General features: G+C 41.0%; 1 protein-coding gene across 1 annotated transcript; it reads left to right on the top strand.

The window, feature by feature from the left end:
* Positions 1-5,606: 5,606 nt before the first annotated feature.
* Positions 5,607-6,332, top strand: LOC132109335 (uncharacterized). The gene has a single exon (XM_059515339.1). The coding sequence runs from the start codon at positions 5,607-5,609 to the stop codon at positions 6,330-6,332; it is 726 nt and encodes a 241-aa protein (XP_059371322.1).
* The last annotated feature ends 16,415 nt before the right edge of the window (positions 6,333-22,747 follow it).

Below are 22,747 nucleotides of genomic sequence, written 5' to 3'. Positions count from 1 at the left end.
ATTGTGATCTGTATAAACCACAATCGGAAGACTACTGGAACCAAGGTAGATTTCAAAGTGTAGTAATGCGAACAATAAAGCAAGAGCTTCCTTTTCAATTGTTGAGTAATTTAGCTGATGTTTAATAAACTTACGAGAAAAATAACTAATAGGATGTTCTATCCCATTCTCATCCTCCTGAATAAGAACTGCACCAGCACCCACGGCGCTTGCATCAACCTCCAATCTAAAAACGCGAGTACAATCAGGTGCCATTAAAACAGGTGCATTACACATCAAAATTTTGACTGAATCAAAAGCATGCTGACTCTCAGCAGACCACTCATAAGTTTTAGAAGGGCTGAGTAGTGAAGTAAGAGGACTCACGACAGTAGAGAAATTCTTACAGAAGCTACGATAATAGCCTGCCATACCCAAGAACCTCCGCAACTCTCTACGGGTAGTAGAAACTGGAAATTCCGTTATTGCCGTGACCTTGGCCTCTACTGGTCGTACTTGGCCTTGACCAACCTCCTTACCCAGGTAAGTGACCGTTGCTTTGCCAAATTCACATTTTGCTAGGTTAAGCGTTAAATTTGCTTTAACCAGTCGTTCAAATACTGTTCTTAACAGTCCAATGTGTTCTGTCCAACTCAACGAATACAACACCAGATCGTCAAGATACGCATTGCAATTTGGTACATCACGTAAAACTATATCAACGAGGCGCTGGAATGTTGCTGGGGCATTTCTAAGCCCGAAAGCCATCGCTGTATACTGGAGAAAGTTATCTGGGGTTACAAAGGCTGAAATCTCCGAAGCTTGAGGGGTGAGTGGAACTTGCCAATATCCTTTCAGCATATCAAGCTTTGTAACAAAACGTGCAGAACCGATGTTATCTATACAATCCTCCATTCGAGGTAACGGGTAACTGTCTGGCACAGTCACAGCATTTACCTTATGGTAATCAGTGCAGAATCTGAAGGTGCAATCGGGTTTGGGAACAAGCAGGCACGGAGAGCTCCAGGGACTGCAACTGGGCTTGGCTAAATCCTTTTCCAGCAAATACTCTACCTCTTGACGCATAACAGATCTTTTTACAGAGTAAACACGATAAGAATGTTGCTTAATAGGACAAGCTCCATTCACCTTAATATCATGTTTCAGGACATTTGTTTGTGTAGGAACATCACCAAACAGACATTTGAAATCAGAAAGTAATGTTACAATGTCTATCCTCTGATCCACAGTCAAATGATCAAGATAGGAGCGTAGATCTTCTAAAATCTCTGAATTTTCTAACCTTGTACCCTGCTGAAAAGCCTGGCGAAGCACCACACCATCTGTGTCCACACCCAAGATACTAGGAGATGGCGCCAAATCCACAGCTATCGCAACAGAAGAGACCGCGGGCCCTGCAGTCTGTTCCACAGCACTTGCGGTTGACGACTCTCTAGAATGATAAGCTTTTAACATGTTTAGGTGACAAACACGGGTTTTTCGTTTTCGATCAGGTGTGTACAACATGTAATCAGTTTCACTCATTCTCTTTTTCACAACATAAGGACCAAAGAAACGAGCAGACAAAGATGGTCCTGGGACAGGTAACAGCACAAGCACTTCATCACCCGGTTGAAATGATCGCACTACCGCTTGCTTATCGTATTTACTCTTCATGTCTTTCTGAGCATTAGCAAGCGATTCTCTAGCTAGCGACCAAGCAGTATGAAGACGATCTCGAAACGTGCATACAAAATCTAATACATTAGTGTTTGAACTCAACTTGGGTTCTAAAATCTGTTCTTTAAGAATTTTGAGTGGACCTCTAACTTGGTGTCCGAACACAAGTTCGGCTGGGCTAAAACCAAGAGATTCATGACTGGTCTCTCTGACAGCAAATAAAACTAAGGGAACCCCCTCATCCCAGTCTTTAGCAGTGTCCTGGCAATATTTCTTAAGCATTGATTTAAGAGTTTGGTGAAAATGCTCAAGTGCACCCTGACTCTGCGGATGGTATGCACTTGAGACTCTGTGAGAGATTGCCAGTGATTCAAGTACTTGTTTAAAAAGTTTTGATAAAAAGTTTGTACCTTGATCGGTTTGCACTACTTTTGGAAGTCCAAATGTGGAAAAGAACTTCACCAATGCTTTTATGATGACAGGCGCAGTGATTTTTCGTAGTGGAATCGCCTCTGGGAATCTGGTAGCCACACACATCATGGTTAATAAAAATTGGTTACCAGACTTAGTCTTAGGTAATGGACCAACGCAGTCTACCATCACATGTTCAAACGGTTCTCCAATCGCAGGTATAGGACACAAAGGAGCAGGTGGAATTCTCTGGTTCGGTTTCCCGACAATCTGACAGGTATGACAAGTACGGCAATAATGAGTGACATCTTTTTTTAATCCTGGCCAAAAGAAATGGCTCAAAATCCTATTATAGGTCTTCATAACTCCTAAATGACCAGCAAGCTGGAGATCATGAGCCAAGCACAAGACATGTTGACGATAGGAAAACGGGACAACAATTTGATAAACAACATTCCAGTCTGAATTCTTGTCAACATGAGAACACCACTTTCTCATCAATAAGTTATTGTCAATAAAATTAGTTAGCCCCATCAAGGGAAAGAGCGGAATTGAAAGAAGTCACAAGAGTTTTATCCTCCTTCTGCGCAGCAATAATTCTCTCACGTGAGACTGGTAATTTGAGTACATCTGCGTCAGACACAACTACACCTTTATTCTCTGTCTTTGAACCATTTCTCTTTTCAAGATTCATATCCGGTGATGCGTCACCTGACAACAGTGGAAACATGAAGGAATTAAAAAAAAGTGAAAAGTGAAAGTGAAGTGACATTCAGCCAAGTATGGTGACCCATACTCAGAATTTGTGCTCTGCATTTAACCCATCCGAAAAGCACACAAACAGAGCAGTGAACACACACACACACACACTGTGAGCACACACCCGGAGCAGTGGGCAGCCATTTATGCTGCGGCGCCCGGGGAGCAGTTGTGGGTTCGATGCCTTGCTCAAGGGCACCTAAGTCGTGGTATTGAGGGTGGAGAGAGAACTGTACATGCACTCCCCCCACCCACAATTCCTGCGGCCCGGGACTCGAACTCACAACCTTTCGATTGGGAGTCCCATTAGACAGAATCAGAATTAGACAGATCAACTACATCACCTACTCTGCGCGACTGAGCACGCGTGATGGCGCAGGCTGGAAAAACATCAGGGTAAGTTTCAGACAGTACCTCCAACTCACAAGACACATTTGGTTCATCAACAACTTCAATAACAGGCATTACCTTTCCACCTGCCAGGTCATTTCCAAGGATAAAATCAACACCCTTCACAGGAAGTGAAGGACACACAGCAACTCTCACGAAACCAGTACACAACTCGCTTTGTAAGTGCAAACGATGAAGCGGGAATTTCACACAACCCATATCAATGCCCTGAACAATCATGCTAGAGCCACAAAAAGTGTTGTCAGACAGCTGTAATTTGCCTGCCAAAATAAATGATTGCATGGCACCAGTGTCCCTAAGTATTCTTACTTCTTCCTGGTCCTCTCTTATCCCACTCAGTGAGATTAACCCTTTCAACACAAAGGGCCGATAACTCTCATCAATTCTTTCCTCTGTATGCACAGCGACTGCAGATTTAAGAGCTTTCACAAACCCCACGCTCTTTGGTTGTGGTTGGTGCTTGCGCTTCAACGCCAAGCAATCCGCGATCACGTGCCCTTTTTTGTGACAGTAAAAACATTCACGCTCCTCTTTATTATGAGGTGGACTAAATCTGGAACGTGACGTTTGAGATTGCGAACTGTCAATCTGTAACTTTTCAGGACGTGTAAAGGCAAATACATTCTTGTGGGTTAAAATAAACTCATCTGCAAGTACCGCTGCGTGTGACAAAGTGGTCACCTTCTGTTCACTAAGGTATACTACTACACGTTCAGATAAGCATCCCTTAAATTCCTCTAGCAATATCAACTCTCTTAAGGAGTCAAAATCACTCACTTTACTGGCAGCGCACCATTTATCAAACAACACTCCCTTCTCCCTAGCAAATTCCACAAATGTTTGTGTAGGACTCTTTTTGTGTTTCCTAAAACGTTGCCTATAAGCTTCCGGAACCAACTCATATGCTCGCAGGATAGCAGACTTCACAGACTCATATTTCAGACTCTCTTCTAACGATAATGTAGAACAAACCTCTTGCGCTTTACCAAACAATCTACATTGTAAAAGCAGAGACCAAACCTCCTTAGGCCAATGAAGAGAAGTTGCGATGCGTTCAAACGCACTGAAGTAAGTATCTACCTCTGTTTCTCTAAGTTGAGGATCAAGTGCAATGTGTTTACCCACATCAAAAGCATCTGGGGCTAAACCAACCCGCGGAGGAGTAGAAGAGACTTGAGCGGGGACTGGCTGTACAGCTGAGCTGGTAGCAACATTTGATGCACCTAGCTCAAGCTGCCTCAGCTTCACCTGCGTCTCAGCCTCAATTTCCAGCTTGCGTACTTCCAACTGCAAATTCAGTTCTGCTTGGCGTACCTGGGCTCTCTCTTGCGCTTCATAATGCAAACGGACAAGGCGGACCTTCAGTCGCGATCCATCCCGTGAATCAACAGAACTGGGTGAAAACGGCTCAAACGGTGGTAAGCCAGCCTTGGCTTTGACCTCGGCCTCCATGTCAGCATCAGCTCCACCACTGAGCTTGTCCTCCTCCCCAGAACTGAATTGCGCCAGAGCCACACCATCCACGTTAACATCTCCACCCGTTTCACTGCCCCCTACGTTTGACATAGGCAACACCTGCAACTCATTCAAACGCATTGGGAACCTCACTTTGAAAAATAAAAACTTGCTCAATAAAATATTAAAGTGGTCCAGCAGGCTGAAAGGTGACCCGGAGCATAATGTTGAGACCTTGTATACAAAACAGTTACAGCGCATAACTAGTTCGATTTTAAATGACAGTTCACATCCTTTGCACACAGAATTCCAGCTTCTACCCTCTGGGCATAGGTTTATAATCCCCAGGTGTAGAACAAAAAGACACAAAAACAGTTTTGTTCCTGCAGCCATTACTTTGAGGAATAAGTTATAGCTTATAGTGTACTTGGTTTTTATGTATTTTACTTCCTATTTGTGCATAAGGAGTCTACTGAAACTAAATTATTTATTTATTTATTTATTTTTCATGTATGTATTATTTATTCTGGACTGAGAAGAGCTTTTTGATGATGTAGTTTTTGATGATGTGTGATATGTGCACTGTTTCATATGTGTGTATGAGGACTCTACTGCAAACAAAATCTACCTTCGGGAATAAATAAAGTAACTTTAACTTGAACTTTGTTTCACAGCTCTGATTGCTATCTGCTATCTTTGAGTATCACCTTGCTTTGTCTGGTATTTGCTCTTCTTAGCTGTATCCTCCAAGCTGTATGCACTATTTTCTCCCACAGAGACTACGAGTAGCAGTCAACGGAGGCCCACAGTTCCAGCAAACCACACTTAACTACCCATCACATACTTAGCTCACACACACTTTCACAGATCTGTGCCAGTCTCTTTTCCAGGTTTCCCCAACATGTGCCAACATGTCTCTTACTGATAATCCCATCACCCACTGGGAAGACTTAGAGAACTGGTTAAGTGTCGTGACATGCAGCCTCGTGCCCAAAGCTGCCGACAACCTACGACAGCACACGCAAGAACAACTGGATGCCAACATCTCTGACATCCTGACACAGGATCCAACCCGCAGCTACAAACACAAAGAGATTGTAAAGATCACTGGCTCCCTGAGTCACACGCTGATAGCCTCACTCAAACTGAGCGATGAGCAAGAAACTCACCTCCGGGGGGAGCTGACTCGCGCAAAACAACGCATCAACCAGTTAGAACTGGACGCACAGGACCAACAGGAAGGGTCTGATGAGGTGGAGCCAGGCACCAAAGAGGAAATCGAAAGGCTTCAAGAAACATTGACAACCACCAGCCCAGAATTAGAACAAGCTAAGGCTGCCCAAGATGATCTGGCCAACAAGTTACAGTATGCAGAGCAGCTACTGGAAAAAGCCAAGGCTGACTTCAGAGACAAGAACAGCCGAATAAAGGCCCTTGATAACCATCTTGAAAGGTCAAGAAATCAGATCAGTGGCTTGATTCATAAGCTTGACTATGTAAAAGAAGAATCTGACTCAATCAGAGAGGAACTCAAGCATATTTATGAGCTGCACCCTGAGACAACCAGGACAAGGCATCATCTGGTCTCACCCCTGCCCAGCAGAGCTGTGTCCCCTATCGTCACAGAGGTCAGTTAATTCTCAGCACATAGAGACTCTTTCACCTAGATATCACACTATGGAGACTGTGTCTGTTGCCCGAACTAGAAAATACAAAAAAACAGCAAAACCAAGTTAAGATTAACAATTTAATTAAGGTTCAACGAATAAAAAACAGATGCAATATGGATAAACAAATGATAAAGCTTGGCTTAGTGAATATCAGATCCCTTTCTACGAAATGTTATGTTTGTACTGGCTACTGTATACAGGCCACCAGGGCACCATACAGATTTTATTAAAGAGTTGGGTGATTTTACATCTGAGTTAGTTCTGGCTGCAGATAAAGTTTTAATAGTTGGTGATTTTAATATCCATGTTGATAATGAAAAAGATGCATTGGGATCAGCATTTATAGACATTCTGAACTCTATTGGGGTTAGACAACACGTTTCAGGACATATTCATTGTCAAAATCATACTCTAGATTTAATACTGTCACATGGAATTGATGTTGATAGTGTTGAAATTATGCAGCCAAGTGATGATATCTCAGATCATTATTTAGTTTTGTGCAAACTTCATATAGCCAAAATTGTAAATTCTACTTCTTGTTACAAGTATGAAAGAACATCACTTCTAACACAAAAGACTGCTTTTTAAGTTATCTTCCTGATGTATCCAAATTCCTTAGCATATCCAAAAACTCAGAACAACTTGATGATGTAACAGAAACTATGGATTCTCTCTTTTCTAGCACTTTATATACAGTTGCTCCTTTACGCTTAAGGAAGGTTAAGGAAAACAGTTTGACACCATGGTATAATGAGCAAACTCGCACCCTAAAGAGAGCAGCCCGAAAAATGGAGCGCAGCTGGAGGAAAACAAAACTAGAGGTATTTAGTATTGCATGGCGGGAAAGTAACCTATCCTACAAAAAAGCATTAAAAACTGCTAGATCCGATTACTTTTCTTCTCTTTTAGAAGAAAACAAATATAACCCCTGGTATTTATTCAGTACAGTGGCTAAATTAACGAAAAATAAAGCCTCAACAAGTGTTGACATTTCCCAACATCACAGCAGTAATGACTTTATGAACTACTTTACTTCTAAATTCGATACTATTAGAGATAAAATTGCAACCATTCAGCCGTCAGCTACAGTATCGCATCAGACAGTGCACTATAGACCCCCTGAGGAATAGTTCCACTCATTCTCTACTATAAGAGAGGAAGTATTGTTGTGATGTAGCACACATGTGCTAATACAAAGAACCACACTCCACATGGTTTTGTAAGATCTTTATTTTGTTTGTTTTACTGTAGTGGCAGTCACATGAAAGGTGCACATTCCATGGTGACTGTCATCAAAGTGGAGCATGCAGGTGAAGTTGTACAAAATCTGTTTGTATATTAATGTTTGTTTCTTTGTCTTACCGGTTCCTGGAAGTGCCTAGTAGGAGGGGCCCGCGAACAGGAAACAGATTATATGACATCCTGAAGGGGAGGAGTTGGTCTATTAAGAATATTTAGACCTAAATGTCATGACGGTGTATGTGTTTGAAAGTTTCTAAATATTAATGTAACTTGTTAAACTACATATATTATATAAGTACTGTTTGTAAGATTGTAAGTACACTGTGAAACATTAATTGTACAGCTAGTAACTGATGAAGAGTTATGATTGGTCAGTTTGAAAAGGAAGTAGGTGGTCAAAACTATAAAAGAACAGATGAAATGTTTGGAAGGGGGAGGGAAGGTGTGCTTCGTTGGATTAGTAGCCAACCATGTAACTATTTTTTCCCTTTGTGTTTTTCTTTGTTTTTGTCAAATATTGACTTTGAACAGTTTTGTTTTTGTTTTGTTAATTGTTTTCTGAAGTTAAACTTGGATTTACAGTGGACTTTTTGTTTTGGATTTACAATGGACTTTTTGCATTGGACTTTGTTGCACCTTTTTGGAATTTGTGGCACCCTGAATTAAAATGAAAACTTTTCCATGGACATTTTTGAAGTTTTGACATTTTTTTTTGCTGCCTGTTTAGCCACTGTACTGACCGTCCTACGACAAATGGTGTCAGAAGTGGGATAAATAACGTCTTTGTGGAGTAACTTGCAGTAGAAGGAATCGACAAACCTCAAGATGGCTACTAGAGGACAAGGAGGCCCTCAAAGGATTACCCGAGCTCACCCAAACCTGTTTTCTGAAGGGGAGGAGGACACTGTTGAAGCTCAGGTTGGTGATTTGGATTATGTGGCTGGGGCACCTGAAGAAGCTGTGACGGACTTATATTCTGAAACTGAACCTGTGGTGAGACCCAAGACCAGTAAATTCAGTACACCCCGTGATGAAGCAGAGACTATTGGGGTAGGTCAAGAATTTTTTTTGGAAGTGAGGTATTTGGGGTACTTACTGGGACATGGACAGATCAAGCCACAAGTGGAAAAGCTTAAGGCGATCCAAAACATTACTCGCCCACAAACGAAAAAACAGGTGAGGTCCTTTCTTGGTTTAATCGGTTGGTACCGCCGATTTATTCCCCACTTTGCATCACTGGCTACACCTCTGACAGATCTGACCAAAAAGAGTCCTGCTAAATTTTGTTGGACGAGTGAGTGTGAAGAAGCCTTCAATTCACTTAAAGACTTGTTATGCCATGAACCAGTACTGCAGAGTCCTAATTTCTCTGAAAGATTTATTGTACAGGTTGATGCTTCGGATGTTGGCCTGGGAGCAGTGCTGGCCCAAGGAGAGGCTAATGAGGAGAGGCCGGTGATATTCCTGAGCAGAAAACTCTTTGGAAGAGAGCGGAAATACTCAACCATTGAGAAGGAAGGACTTGCCATTAAATGGGCTGTGGACTCCCTGCGGTATTACTTGCTCGGCCGTGAATTCACCTTAAGAACTGATCATCGTGCACTGAAATGGATGCAAACCATGCAGAACAGTAATTCAAGGATACTGCGCTGGTGTCTGACTCTGCAGCCTTATGTGTTTACAATTGAGCACTGCCCGGGTAAGAAAAATCTTATCGCTGATTATTTATCCCGTTTGTCTAATTTAGACTATCCAGAAGGGGTGAAAGGGAGAAATGTGATGTAGCACACATGTGCTAATACAAAGAACCACACTCCACATGGTTTTGTAAGATCTTTATTTTGTTTGTTTTACTGTAGTGGCAGTCACATGAAAGGTGCACATTCCATGGTGACTGTCATCAAAGTGGAGCATGCAGGTGAAGTTGTACAAAATCTGTTTGTATATTAATGTTTGTTTCTTTGTCTTACCGGTTCCTGGAAGTGCCTAGTAGGAGGGGCCCGCGAACAGGAAACAGATTATATGACATCCTGAAGGGGAGGAGTTGGTCTATTAAGAATATTTAGACCTAAATGTCATGACGGTGTATGTGTTTGAAAGTTTCTAAATATTAATGTAACTTGTTAAACTACATATATTATATAAGTACTGTTTGTAAGATTGTAAGTACACTGTGAAACATTAATTGTACAGCTAGTAACTGATGAAGAGTTATGATTGGTCAGTTTGAAAAGGAAGTAGGTGGTCAAAACTATAAAAGAACAGATGAAATGTTTGGAAGGGGGAGGGAAGGTGTGCTTCGTTGGATTAGTAGCCAACCATGTAACTATTTTTTCCCTTTGTGTTTTTCTTTGTTTTTGTCAAATATTGACTTTGAACAGTTTTGTTTTTGTTTTGTTAATTGTTTTCTGAAGTTAAACTTGGATTTACAGTGGACTTTTTGTTTTGGATTTACAATGGACTTTTTGCATTGGACTTTGTTGCACCTTTTTGGAATTTGTGGCACCCTGAATTAAAATGAAAACTTTTCCATGGACATTTTTGAAGTTTTGACATTTTTTTTGCTGCCTGTTTAGCCACTGTACTGACCGTCCTACGACAATTGTATAAACTTGTTAAATCGTCTAAACCAACAACATGTATGTTAGACCCTATACCATCTAAGCTCCTGAAAGAGGTGCTTCCAGAAGTCATAGATCATTTTCTGACTATTATTAATTCCTCATTGTCATTAGGATATGTCCCAAAAACCTTTATGGTTATTAAGCCTCTCATCAAAAAAACACAACTTGACCCCAAAGAACTAGTTAATTAAAGACCAATCTCAAATCTCCCTTTTCTGTCCAAGATACCAGAAAAGGTGGTATCTTTACAATTATATTCCTTCTTAGAGAAAAATGGTATATGTGAGGATTTCCAGTCAGGATTTAGACCGTATCATAGTACTGAGACTGCTCTCCTTAGAGTTACAAATGATCTGCTCTTACATCTGATCGTGGGTGTATCTCTCTATTAGTTTTATTGGATCTTAGTGCTGCATTTGACACAATTGACCTCAACATTCTTTTGCATAGACTTGAACACTTTGTTGGCATTAATGAAAGTGCATTAGCATGGTTTAAATTGTACTTATATGACCGCCATCAGTTCGTAGCAGTGAATGAAGATGTATCATATCGATCACAAGTGCAGTATGGAGTACCTCAAGGCTCAGTACTAGGGCCGCTACTCATCATGCTTTATATGTTACCCTTGGGAGATATCATCAGGAAACATGGTGTTAGCTTTCACTGTTATGCTGATGATACTCAGCTCTATATTTCTTCGCGGCCCGGTGAAACACACCAATTTGAAAAACTAATGGAATGAATAGTCGATATAAAAAACTGGATGACGAGTAATTTCTTACTGCTAAAATCTGAGAAAACTGAGGTGTTAATTATAGGTTAATTATAAAAACTCTGCTTGTAATAACCTAGAACATTGTCTAAGACTTGATGGTTGCTCTGTCAATTCTTCGTCATCAGTTAGGAACCTAGGTGTGCTATTTGATCGCAATCTTTCCTTAGAAAGCCACGTTTTTAGCATTTGTAAAACTGCATTTTTCCATCTCAAAAATATATCTAAATTACGGCCTATGCTCTCAATGTCAAATGCAGAAATGTTAATCCATGCATTTATGACCTCAAGGTTCAATTATTGTAATGCTTTATTTGGTGGTTGATCTGCACGCTTAGTAAACAAACTACAGCTAGTCCAAAATGCAGCAGCAAGAGTTCTTACTAGTACTAGGAAGTACAATCCTCCTTCAGAAACGGATGGGACTCTCTTGTCAGTGTCAGACCCAAACAATCACTGGCACAAGCAACGAGACCCGCCACACGCGTCTGGACACCACTGGGAGAAATCATGGGACCAGTCATGGCCGCACGTGAACTGCTGGGATAATTCATGGAACCAGACACGGTCGTATGGAAACTCAAGAGGAAAAGGTTCATAGGAGGCCAACTGGGAGTCTAAAGGAAAGCGACACATGCCCCCAGGAACGACTGGCCCAAAGTTTCAATGACGAAATCCACCCAGGCATCAATCAGACCAACCCCACACTGAGTACACACAAGAACAATGCACCAGGTATCAGTTCACAAGAAATGATGCAGATGTTTATGAAAAAATTCTTCAAACGCAATGAAGAGGACTGGAAATGGGAAAAGAAAGACAAGTCAGATTCCGCGTGACTAGAGGCGAAGCATGGGACGCGACCACGTGGTACACATCAACCAGAGCATTATCCACCTCTCTCAAACTCACCACCCTCAAAACACGACAAGTAACGCTGCCATAACACCATTGTCAAGGAAACAAGAGACTGAACCTGAATGCCTAGCAACAGATTCAGAACCTGAGCCGACATCACCCTAATGTCCACTCAGCGCTTAGAAGAAATTCAAGAAAAAAACAAAATAACCAGTGGAACCCTCAGACTTCAAAAGTGTGCACTCAAGTCACAGACACTGATTCCAGCTCACTGAGCGAAAACTCAAGCCCAGAACCAAAGCAAGTCTCAAACTTGGTGCCACATGTCAAGAGTCAAACTTCTCTTCTGTGCGCATTCAAAACCACAGAACCAGGCTCAAATGGCTTTCAACTGATGACAGCTATAGACATTCAAGGCATGACAGTACCTGACTCTGTGCTAGCCCTATGGGCTGAAAACTCAGCCATCAGCCTGAAGCTCTTCAGAGCATAAGCATAACCGCTTCCCTCTGAATCCATGCTCCTTAACCATGATTACCTGTAAGACTGTCTGTGCATTAGACATGTGCTGGAATGACAGACACCGAAGTCACTACTTCCTCGTTGTCCCCGACTTGCCACACGATATCTACATCAGAGCAGACATTATGGTCAGAATCAATGGCTACGTGGACACTTTGAACGAAGCTATATGGGCTCCCTTGTCTCGCCAAATAAGCACTTTAGTCAACCACAGGAATCTCCAATCTGGGCAAACCGTACCAGAAGTATGTGCCACAACCAATGAACAGGAGGTCACAATACCTGCCTACACCTGGCCAAAACCTCAACCACAATCTGGGCTTCTTCGAGCCTTCCCAGAACTGCATAAAACTGGGATTAACTCTAGAAGTTACACCTCTCATGGAAGTGTCATCTCGTGCTGTGTACGTGCTGTTCAACAACAAACCTGTCAAGCATCAAGATCTCTTCCAAGCATAGTCGCGAAACACGACTTGCTCGTCTATTGGAAAAAGGTCCGTAGTCACTTACGGCAACCAGGGGAAGACAAAGACTACAACGACCAAACTGATGCCCTTGCCAAAGCTGGCGTGCGACATGGCGATCCTTGGACTTTTAAACCCCTCCCACCCAGCCCATGTTTTTCTGTCATCACACGCCACCAGCTTGCACAAGCCGTGAAAAACCCCACTTCCTCCCAAATCATTGTCTCACCCCAAATTTCCAATGATGACATTATAACTCTCCAAACTTTGGATGCAGCCATCCGAAATATTGTTAATCACCTCTCTGAACCACAATCAAACCCCATAACCACTTCTGACCTTGCTGCTTCCTCTGACCTCCGGCATCTTAACCCTCTGAAGTCGATTAACGCGGATACGCGTTATGAGTTATTTTCTCCTGTTAACCCCGAAACGAACTTAAATTACACTTTCAGTTTTAATCGTACAGATGAGAGCAATATATTAATCGAATCTGTAAAGGGTCTACTATTTTTTGGATACAGACATAATAACAACAAAACTTTGTGCACTTATAAAATAAAGATAACAAGCAAGGTGTGCTGTCAGACTGTTCTTCAAGTTTTTTTATTTTACTGTTTGCTTCGCGATGAGAGGAATAAGACATAAATTCACCCCAAAAAGATGTGATGTGGTTGAGGATTTGAGAAATGGATTTCCTCAGAAAAAAAAGAATGAAGCACTTTATTCAGCAGAGGTCATAAACATGAGTAAATCTCTTTTTATTTATTTATATACTTGTACTAGTTTTCACATAACGTGTAAACATTTTACTAGTTAGACTTTTTCCAAACTATAATTCCTGACTAAATGTATAATCAAGTGAAATATTATGAAGTTTCAATAACAATATACAATACTATACCATTCAAAAGCTTGATGTAAATAATATAAATGTAACAAATAAATGTAACTGTAACATATGTAACAAAAAATGGTGTTCTTTTAATTTATCCCCCCTAAAAACCTGAAAAATATTCTCAGCTCTTTTCAACATGAATAATAATAATAATAATAATGGTAATAATAATAATAATAATAATAATAACAATAAATGTTTGTTTTTTTTGGTAGAAAATAAGATTGTTAAAAGGATTTCTGAAGGATTGTGTGACTTGATTAATGGTGCAAGAAATTAGTTTGAAAGTCAGCTTTGATTGTTCCTAATAAACTGTTTAACTGCTCCCCCAAGTGGGTATTAAATTATGTTGTGGGATAATTAAATATATTCTAAATAAACTACAAACATAAAATTAGATAGATTTATTTTGTCCTCACATTCTTTCTTGTGACTCTTCCCTCTCAGTGGCACAGATGACTGAAAGGCTCATTATGCAGCTCATTATGCGGGTCTTTGTCTTCTCAGGTGTAAATCACAATGATATTCATGATAGTTGACGCCTACTCGCATTTGACTTTTACCAACAAAAAGTGTCTTAGAAAATTTAAATCAATATATTGTTTTCTGTAAGTGAGTAAACAAGATGATTTTCACATAATTTAGAAAGAAAAATTCAAGGCTACAAGCTCCAGTTCTCAAAAATCCTGGGAACCATTGTTCTTTATGTGTTTTTTTGCCTTATTCAAGTGTTTCACTAACCACGCATAACATTTTTTTTCTCAAAAACACAATCATGTACATACATGCTGCTCACATATTATTATAGCCCAGTTTGTGCTGATTACAGTGAGATTAGACTTTAACCATTTAGATATTTATAAGAAACTGAAAAAAGCACAAATGTCAGGACATGACAAAACTTCTCCAGGCCCCAAAAATACCCTTAGACTGCAGAGGGTTAATGCACTCCTGCACATGCTACATCTAAAACATGGCATACTGGTATATGCCCCTGATGAACTCACTACACCCAAGCTTGTTGTCCCTCAGTGCCAAAAGGGGGTGATGCTCACACATTCCCATGATGCACCATGTGCCGGACACCACTGTGCCAAAGCCACTTTGCTAAAACAAGTGACATACTGGAAAGGCATGCAGCAAGAAGTAACAGACTATGTAAAAGGGTGCCTGGTGTGTTGCCAATTCCAACCTGCGAACCCGAACCACAGAGCACCACTACAGCGAAAATGAATGTCCTTCCCATTGTCTGACCTCCAAATCGACTGGGCCAGACCACTACCAAGGTCGACAAGGGGTAACAAATATTTCCTCGCCGTCATCTGTGAATTCACCAAATGGGTAGAGTGCCTTCCCGCTCCCAATGATACAGCTCAAACCACGGCCTGCCTGTGCAAAAACGTGGATTGCAGAGTCCCGTGAGGTACCCGTCATGGCACTTTCACAACTGATCAAATAACTATAACCATACAGTTGTACGTAGATCCTCCATACCGTTGATTTTGCTTTCGATCACCTATCAGGCGGCGAATCTCAAACGGAACGCGAAAATCTGGAAAATATTTCAAACAACACTCCGTTACCCTTGATCCCGAGTCAAAACAAAGGATCAAGGAGGATCCTCATAATTCGGGCCTGGTTGGCCTCGGACACCACTCTGTGCACCTCTACTCTCGTTAGCTACATCATAATGCTTATGATCCTTCCTCCTCTACCAAAGGATTAATGCAGAACAAGATTCAATGAGCAAAAACGTTGGCAACCCGTGTGCCTCTACCCGTGTGTCACACCACCAAAACTAGGGTATTCAAGAAAGCCACCATCATCATCAGAATTTTTAACCGCATGACAGGTTAACAATTATGATGATGATGGTGGCTTTCTTGATTACCCTAGTTTTCATAGGTATCGTATATGTTTTATATAACCTGTGGAATTCTTTCTGTGTGTTTAACTTTCATTACAGCCTATTCGTAGGGTTTTCAACCTCAGTTATAGGAACTAATCACCAGAAGTTGCCTCGTTCATGTGTATTCTCTGTATTATGCATGCTTTATATTACTCAAGTTCATTTTGTATGCTTATCATGGCTACATCCTTATTTACTTCCACCTCAACTATAGGAAGTATATGTATTTTGTTACCTACTTGATGGGCAAATGATTTCTAGAATTTTTATATAAAGTAGATGTGTGTAGGATGCACCATATTTAAACTATTAAGTTTGCTTATTAAAGCATTTAACTAAACTCCAGGAGTTTGGACACACTAATTACACTAATTACATGCAAGAACCGGAAAACGGGGCGTAGGTCCCGCCCAAGACAATATCTGATTGGCTGTCGCACTAAGAAGGACGGGTCAGATGGACACGCTTATAACCCAGTGACAAGCAGATATGCGTTGCTTTTTGCCTTGCTTTGCAGTGACTTATGCTCTTGCCTATGTTTTGTGCTGACCTTTCCATCGTCCAGCGTGTATGCTTATGTACTCTTCAAACCACCAAGAGTTCAGTCTTCCGTCAATCAACTCTTCCTTAAGATCCTTCGTTGAACTTCATCCAATAAAACCCTCTAAGAGTCGCTCCAGACTCAGAGGAAACTCCGTTGCATAGCAACCCGCAATCCAGGAAGTCTCATGAACGAAGCACCACCCGGCAAAGCCAACCAATCACTCACAATTGAGTGCTGTCCCTCAGAACGCGCCATCGACCTACTGCCAGCCAATCAGTGCCAGAGATTCCCTCTCCAGGAACTTCGTTACAGAAGGGAAAGCACGCGCCCACAGGAACATCCAAACGCAAGTACACAATATCTCCTAATTCTGGCTGACCTGGTGCAAATCTTATTAAGAAAACAAAGTAAGATTAAACTGCTAGTAGATTGATTCTCTCAGGTTGCAGTCAAGAAATAGTGTCTAACGCTAGACACTTGGGACTCCATTCACCCTCCGTTAATAACATCACTTTTCTCTGTCACTGTTTAAATGAATGTTTGTGTGTTTTTGTTAGTTTAGTTTGTGTTTATTAGAGTAGTTCAATAAAGCCTTGGTTGATTTTACATACCAGTGTCTTGTGCTGTGTGCTTACAAGTTACTGCCTTAAACTAGATTCTGTTACCTTGCTCATAATAAGTTATCATAATTTTATGATATTATTACCATAGGCCACAGGATAATATTTTGTCTAGAATTGATAAAATACCCTAATCTTAATTTATCGGTGGACGAATAGTTGATAAAGTGTTAAATATTATTTATGAATAATTTGAATACTAATTGGGTTCATTCACTGTAATTCAATACCCTTTGAGTTATATTGATCTTAATTCCCTTATTAATTTTAAAATGTTGTTGGATTAGATGATTTAACAAGTTTATACAATTCTTCCTCTCCTATAGCAGAGAATGAGTGTAACTGTTCCTCAGGGGGTCTAAAGTGCACTGTCTGATGCGATACTGTAGCTGACGGCTGAATGTTTTACTATTTTATCTCTAATAGTATCGATTTTAGAAGTAAAGTAGTTCATAAAGTCATTACTGCTGTGATATTGGGAAATGTCAAGACTTGTTGAGGCTTTATTTTTCGTTAATTTAGCCACTGTATTGAATAAATACCTGGGGTTATGTTGGTTTTCTTCTAAAAGAGAAGAAAAGTAATCGGATCTAGCAGTTTTTAATGCTTTTCTGTAGGATAGAATACTTTCCCGCCAAGCAATACGAAATACCTCTAGTTTTGTTTTCCTCTAGCTGCATTCCATTTTTCGGGCTGCTTTCTTTAGGGTGCGAGTATGCTAATCATACCATGGTGTCAGACTGGTTTCCTTAACCTTCCTTAAGCATAAAGGAGCAACTGTATTTAAAGTGCTAGAAAAGAGAGTCCATAGTTTTTGTTACATCATCAAGTTGTTCTGAGGTTTTGGATATGCTAAGGAATTCGGATACATCAGGAAGATAATTTAAAAAGCAGTCTTTTGTGGTAAAAGTGATGGTTCTACCATACTTGTAACAAGAAGTAGAATTTACCAGTTTGGCTATATGAAGTTTGCACAAAACTAAATAATGATCTGAGATATGATTACTTGGCTGCATAATTTCAACACTATCAACATCAATTCCATGTGACAGTATTAAATCTAGAGTATTATATCGACAATGAGTAGGTCCTGAAACGTGTTGTCTAACCCCAATAGAGTTCAGAATGTCTATAAATACTAATCCCAGTGCATCTTTTTCATTATCAGCATGGATATTAAAATCACCAACTATTAAAACTTTATCTGCAGCCAGAACTAACTCGGATGTAAAATCACCAAACTCTTTAATAAAGTCTGTATGGTGCCCTGGTGGCCTGTATACAGTAGCCAGTACAAAAATAATAGGGGATTTATCATTAACATTTGTTTCTCTGGATAATGTTATATGAAGCACCATTACTTCAAACGAGCTATACTTGAAGCCTGCCCTCTGAGAAATCCTTTGCCTTTTAGACGCGGCTCGTGTTTATAACAGTAATCTTGGGGGGTGGACTCATTTAAAATAATGTCAAGGCAAGTCAAGTCACCTTTATTTATATAGCGCTTTAAACAAAATACACTGCGTCAAAGCAACTGAACAACATTAATTAGGAAAAAAGCGTGTCAATATGCAAAATGACAGTTAAAGGCAGTTCATCAATGAATTCAGTGATATCCTCTCTGTTCAGTTTAAATAGTGTCTGTGCATTTATTTGCAATCAAGTCAACGATATCGCTGTAGATGAAGTAACCCCAACTAAGCAAGCCAGAGGCGACAGCGGCAAGGAACAGAAACTCCATCGGTGACAGAATGGAGAAAAAAAACCTTGGGAGAAACCAGGCTCAGTTGGGGGGCAAGTTCTCCTCTGACCAGACGAAACCAGTAGTTCAATTCCAAGCTGCAGCAAAGTCAGATTGTGCAGAAGAATCATCTGTTTCCTGTGGTCTTGTCCTGGTGTTCATCTGAGACAGTGGTGGCTGGTGTCTCTATATTCAGGTTCCATACAATAGAATCGCCAATAACTAGAGCACTTTCATCAGGTTTCTCAGTGGGTGCATCACTGAGTGGGGAAAACCTTGTTTAATGTTTAAAGGAACCAAACAATGTACAGGAATCCCTAAGCTAGATGCATCCAAAGCCATATCTAAAGCCCTAAAATTCTTACTGTCCTCAATTAAAGTTTGGATGTGTGTCTCTAATTCTGAAATCTCTCTCAGCCTAACTATTTCCCTGCATTTATCACATGTGAATCCCTTATCAGCGACAGAGATAGATAAACTGTACATGTGGCAAGAAGTGCAAATAACAATGGCAGGAGAAGCCATTACTCACCATGCTTGATGAAATAAGATTGATCGATAATATTAGAAATATGGTGTGAATTAAGTTATATTTTATCACTTTAAAGATCAGAGAGTAAGATAAAGATTCTAGAGAAAAAAACAGCTACACAGAGCTATTATCAGCTGCACTAAGGCCAGCAGGCCAACAGGAAGCAGAGAAAACACTGTCCAACAGCGATACCTGCAGTCAGGGAGTCAAAGCGCCACCACAAAGCATGTCTACACAACAGCACTGCCCATGTCAGGCCCAGGAAGGGCTCCTGTTCCCCATGTCAAGCCCAGGTAGGGCCCCTGTTCCCCAGTTAAGCCCAAGAAGGGCTCCAGATCCCCAGTTAAGCCCAGGAAGGGCTCCAGCTCCGCCTGATCCACCCTGGCTTCCTGTTCCTGCTCTGCTGGCTCTGCCCCGGTCCCCGGCCACTCCATTTCCACACGGACCTTGCCCTCCGTCCCTCCCCCGGTTCCGATTTACAATTTTTACTGTGTCTGCTCCCCTTATATTTACAAATAACCTGCTCTTATCATCTGATCATGGTTGTATCTTTCTATTAGTGCTATTGGATCTTAGTGCTGCTTTCAACACTATTGACCACAACATTCTCTCAAATAAACTAGAAAACTTTGCTGGCAATAATGGAAGTGCATTAGCATGGTTCAATTCGTACTTATCTGACAACCATCAATTTGTTGCAGTGAATGAAGAAGTATTATATCGATCAAAACTGCAGTATGGAGTACCTCAAGGCTCAGTACTAGGGCTGTTACTTTTCACACTTTACATGTTACCCTTGGGAGATATCAGCAGAATGCATGGTGTTATGTTTCACTGTTATGCTGGTGACACTCAGCTCTATATTTTTTTGCGGCCTGGAGAAACATAGTAAATTGAAAAATTAATGGAATGCATTGTTGATATAAAAACTTGGATGAGGAGTAATTTCTTACTACTAAATTCTGAAAAAAAACAGATGTGTTAATTATAGGACCTAAGTGATGTTTTATTAACAAATTCGGGAGGAGCACTCACAGATAATTGACACAACCAATTCATCAATAGTAATCACATCGATCCATCCAATCAGTGCAAGAGAGAACCCCTTTAAATAATCAAAGCAGTTCTACCTTCATTACTTCTAGTCTTTCAGCATTCAGTTTGCTCTGTTTGCCATCTTATCACAGACTCAATTTCTGTCCAATGAAGAGTACTATACCGGCCAGACATTGCTGCTGAGCACTAGGCTTCATCACGCCCACTGCTCTTCTCGACCAGCCACACGCTGTTGCCAATAGACCATGCAACGCCCCGATCTCGCCTCACTCGACATCACCATTGTCCCACACAAGATCCGGCTCTCCTCGAGCACTAGGTCGCAGCAGCAACAGGCCTTCAATGAGCCTGGGCCGTGCCTCAGATCTCAGCGTAGCAAAGTCTCACTTTGTGGGGGCTCCTTACTCCACCCGCTCTTTCAGCTGCGCACGGTTTGAGACTGCCTCTGCTAGGCCGTGTTGCAAATTAATTAATTAATTATTGACAGTTAAAGGCAGTTCATCATTGAATTCAGTGATGTCATCTCTGTTCAGTTTAAATAGTGTCAATCATTTGCAATCAAGTCAACAATATCACTTTAAATGAAGTGACCCCAAGCAAGCCAGAGGCGTCAGCGGCAAGGAACCAAAACTCCATCGGTGATAGAATGAATTAAACCTTGGGAGAAACCAGACTCAGTTGGGGGACCAGTTCTCCTCTGTCCAGACGAAACCAGCAGTTCAATTCCAGGCTGCAGCAAAGTCAGATTGTGCAGAAGAATCATCTGTATCCTGTGGTCTTGTCCTGGTGGTCGTCTTAGACAAGGTCTTTACAGCGGATCTGTATCTGGGCCTCTAGTTGTCCTGTTCTCCGCTGTCTTTCAGGGCTGTAGAGGTCCTTTCTGGGTGCTGATCCAACCTAACCCACAGTCCAAGCCTAGCGTGAGGATGCCTCTGCTAATGGAGCAGGCCCTGATGCCTGCCATTCCCTCTCTCTTCCACTCCTGTTCTTATGCTCCCAGAGCCATCCCAAGCATGAGCATGCCTCCGTTAATGGTGCAGGCCCCAATGCCTGCAAACCCCCCTTTCTTCAGCATTCACTCCCTGAGCAGTCCCAAGAGTGAGCATGACTCCGCAAATGGCGCAGGGACCGAATTCCCACACTGATGCAGCATGCGTTCATGACTTCAAAGTTAGATTATTGTAATGCTTTATTAGCTGCATGCTTAATAAACAAACTCCAGTTTGTCCAAAATGCAACAGCTAGAGTTCTTACTAGAACCAGTAAGTATGACCATATTAGCTTGGTTCTGTCAACGCGCCCAAACTCTGGAATAACCTACCTAACATTGTTCGGGAGGCAGACACACTCTATCAGTTTAAATCTAGATTAACGACCCATCTCTTTAACTAGGTGTCATAACACACTAACCTATTTCTAATATTTAAATCTGTTAAAGGATTCATTTTTAGGCTGCATTAAGTAGGAAAACCAGAACCGGGAACAATTCCTATAACACATGATGTACTTGCTACATCATTGGAAGAATGGTATATACGCTAATATTAGTCTGTTTCTCTTTAATTCAGAGGTCACCGCAGCCACCAGATCCAATGTCAATGTCAATGTCAATTTTATTTCTATAGCACTACTAAACACAACACCAGTTGACCAGTGTGCTTTACATCAATACAAAATACAAATATAAAAACAATACAAAAACAGTACATTTCATCTTTAGCCATATGCTAAATCAAAAAGATAGGTTTTTAGCCTAGATTTAAAAACAGACAAGGATGGAGCAAATCTAATACTAAAAGGTAAAGCATTCCACAGTCTTGGAGCGGCCACTGAAAATGCACGATCACCCCTGCTTTCAGCTTTGATTTCGGTATACACAATAATCTCTGGTTTGACGACCGGAGAGACATAGCTGGACGATGTTCTACCAGTAGATCCGAAAGATAAGTAGGGGCCACACCATTTAAAGATTTAAAAACCAACAGAAGAATTTTAAAATCCACACGGTATCGTACAGGTAACCAGTGCAAATGACGTAATACTGGAGTAATATGGTCCCGTTTTTTAGTTCATGTTAGAAGTCTCGCCGCCGCATTTTGTACCATCTGCAACCGGGATAAAGCTGATTGGCTGATCCCATAATACAATGAGTTGCAATAGTCAAGTCTCGATGTCAGAAATGCATGAATTAGTCTTTCAAAGTTATTAAAAGATATAATTGTTTTTACTCTGGCTAAAAGACGGAGCTGGAAAAAGCAGGATTTGACCACTGAGCTTATCTGCTTGTCAAATTTCAAACCATCATCAAACACAACACCCAAGTTCTTTACACAAGTTTTGGCAGACAGTGTTACATTACCTAGGGTTATTTGAGTAAGAGTATTTGATGAGCCAAACACTATCATTTCGGTTTTATTTTCATTAAAATTAAGAAAATTTAGAGATAACCAAGCTTTCACATCAGATATACAGGCCCTAATTTTTTCCAGTCCATCACAATTTGATTTTAGGGGTAAGTAAACTTGAGTGTCGTCCGCATAGCAGTGGAACGACAACCCATGTTTCCTAAAAATAGACCCTAATGGAAGCATGTA

This window comes from Carassius carassius, chromosome 29 (assembly GCF_963082965.1).
Source record: "Carassius carassius chromosome 29, fCarCar2.1, whole genome shotgun sequence".
NCBI classification, from domain to species: Eukaryota; Metazoa; Chordata; class Actinopteri; order Cypriniformes; family Cyprinidae; genus Carassius; species Carassius carassius.
This window is presented reverse-complemented; position numbering and strand designations above follow the sequence as displayed.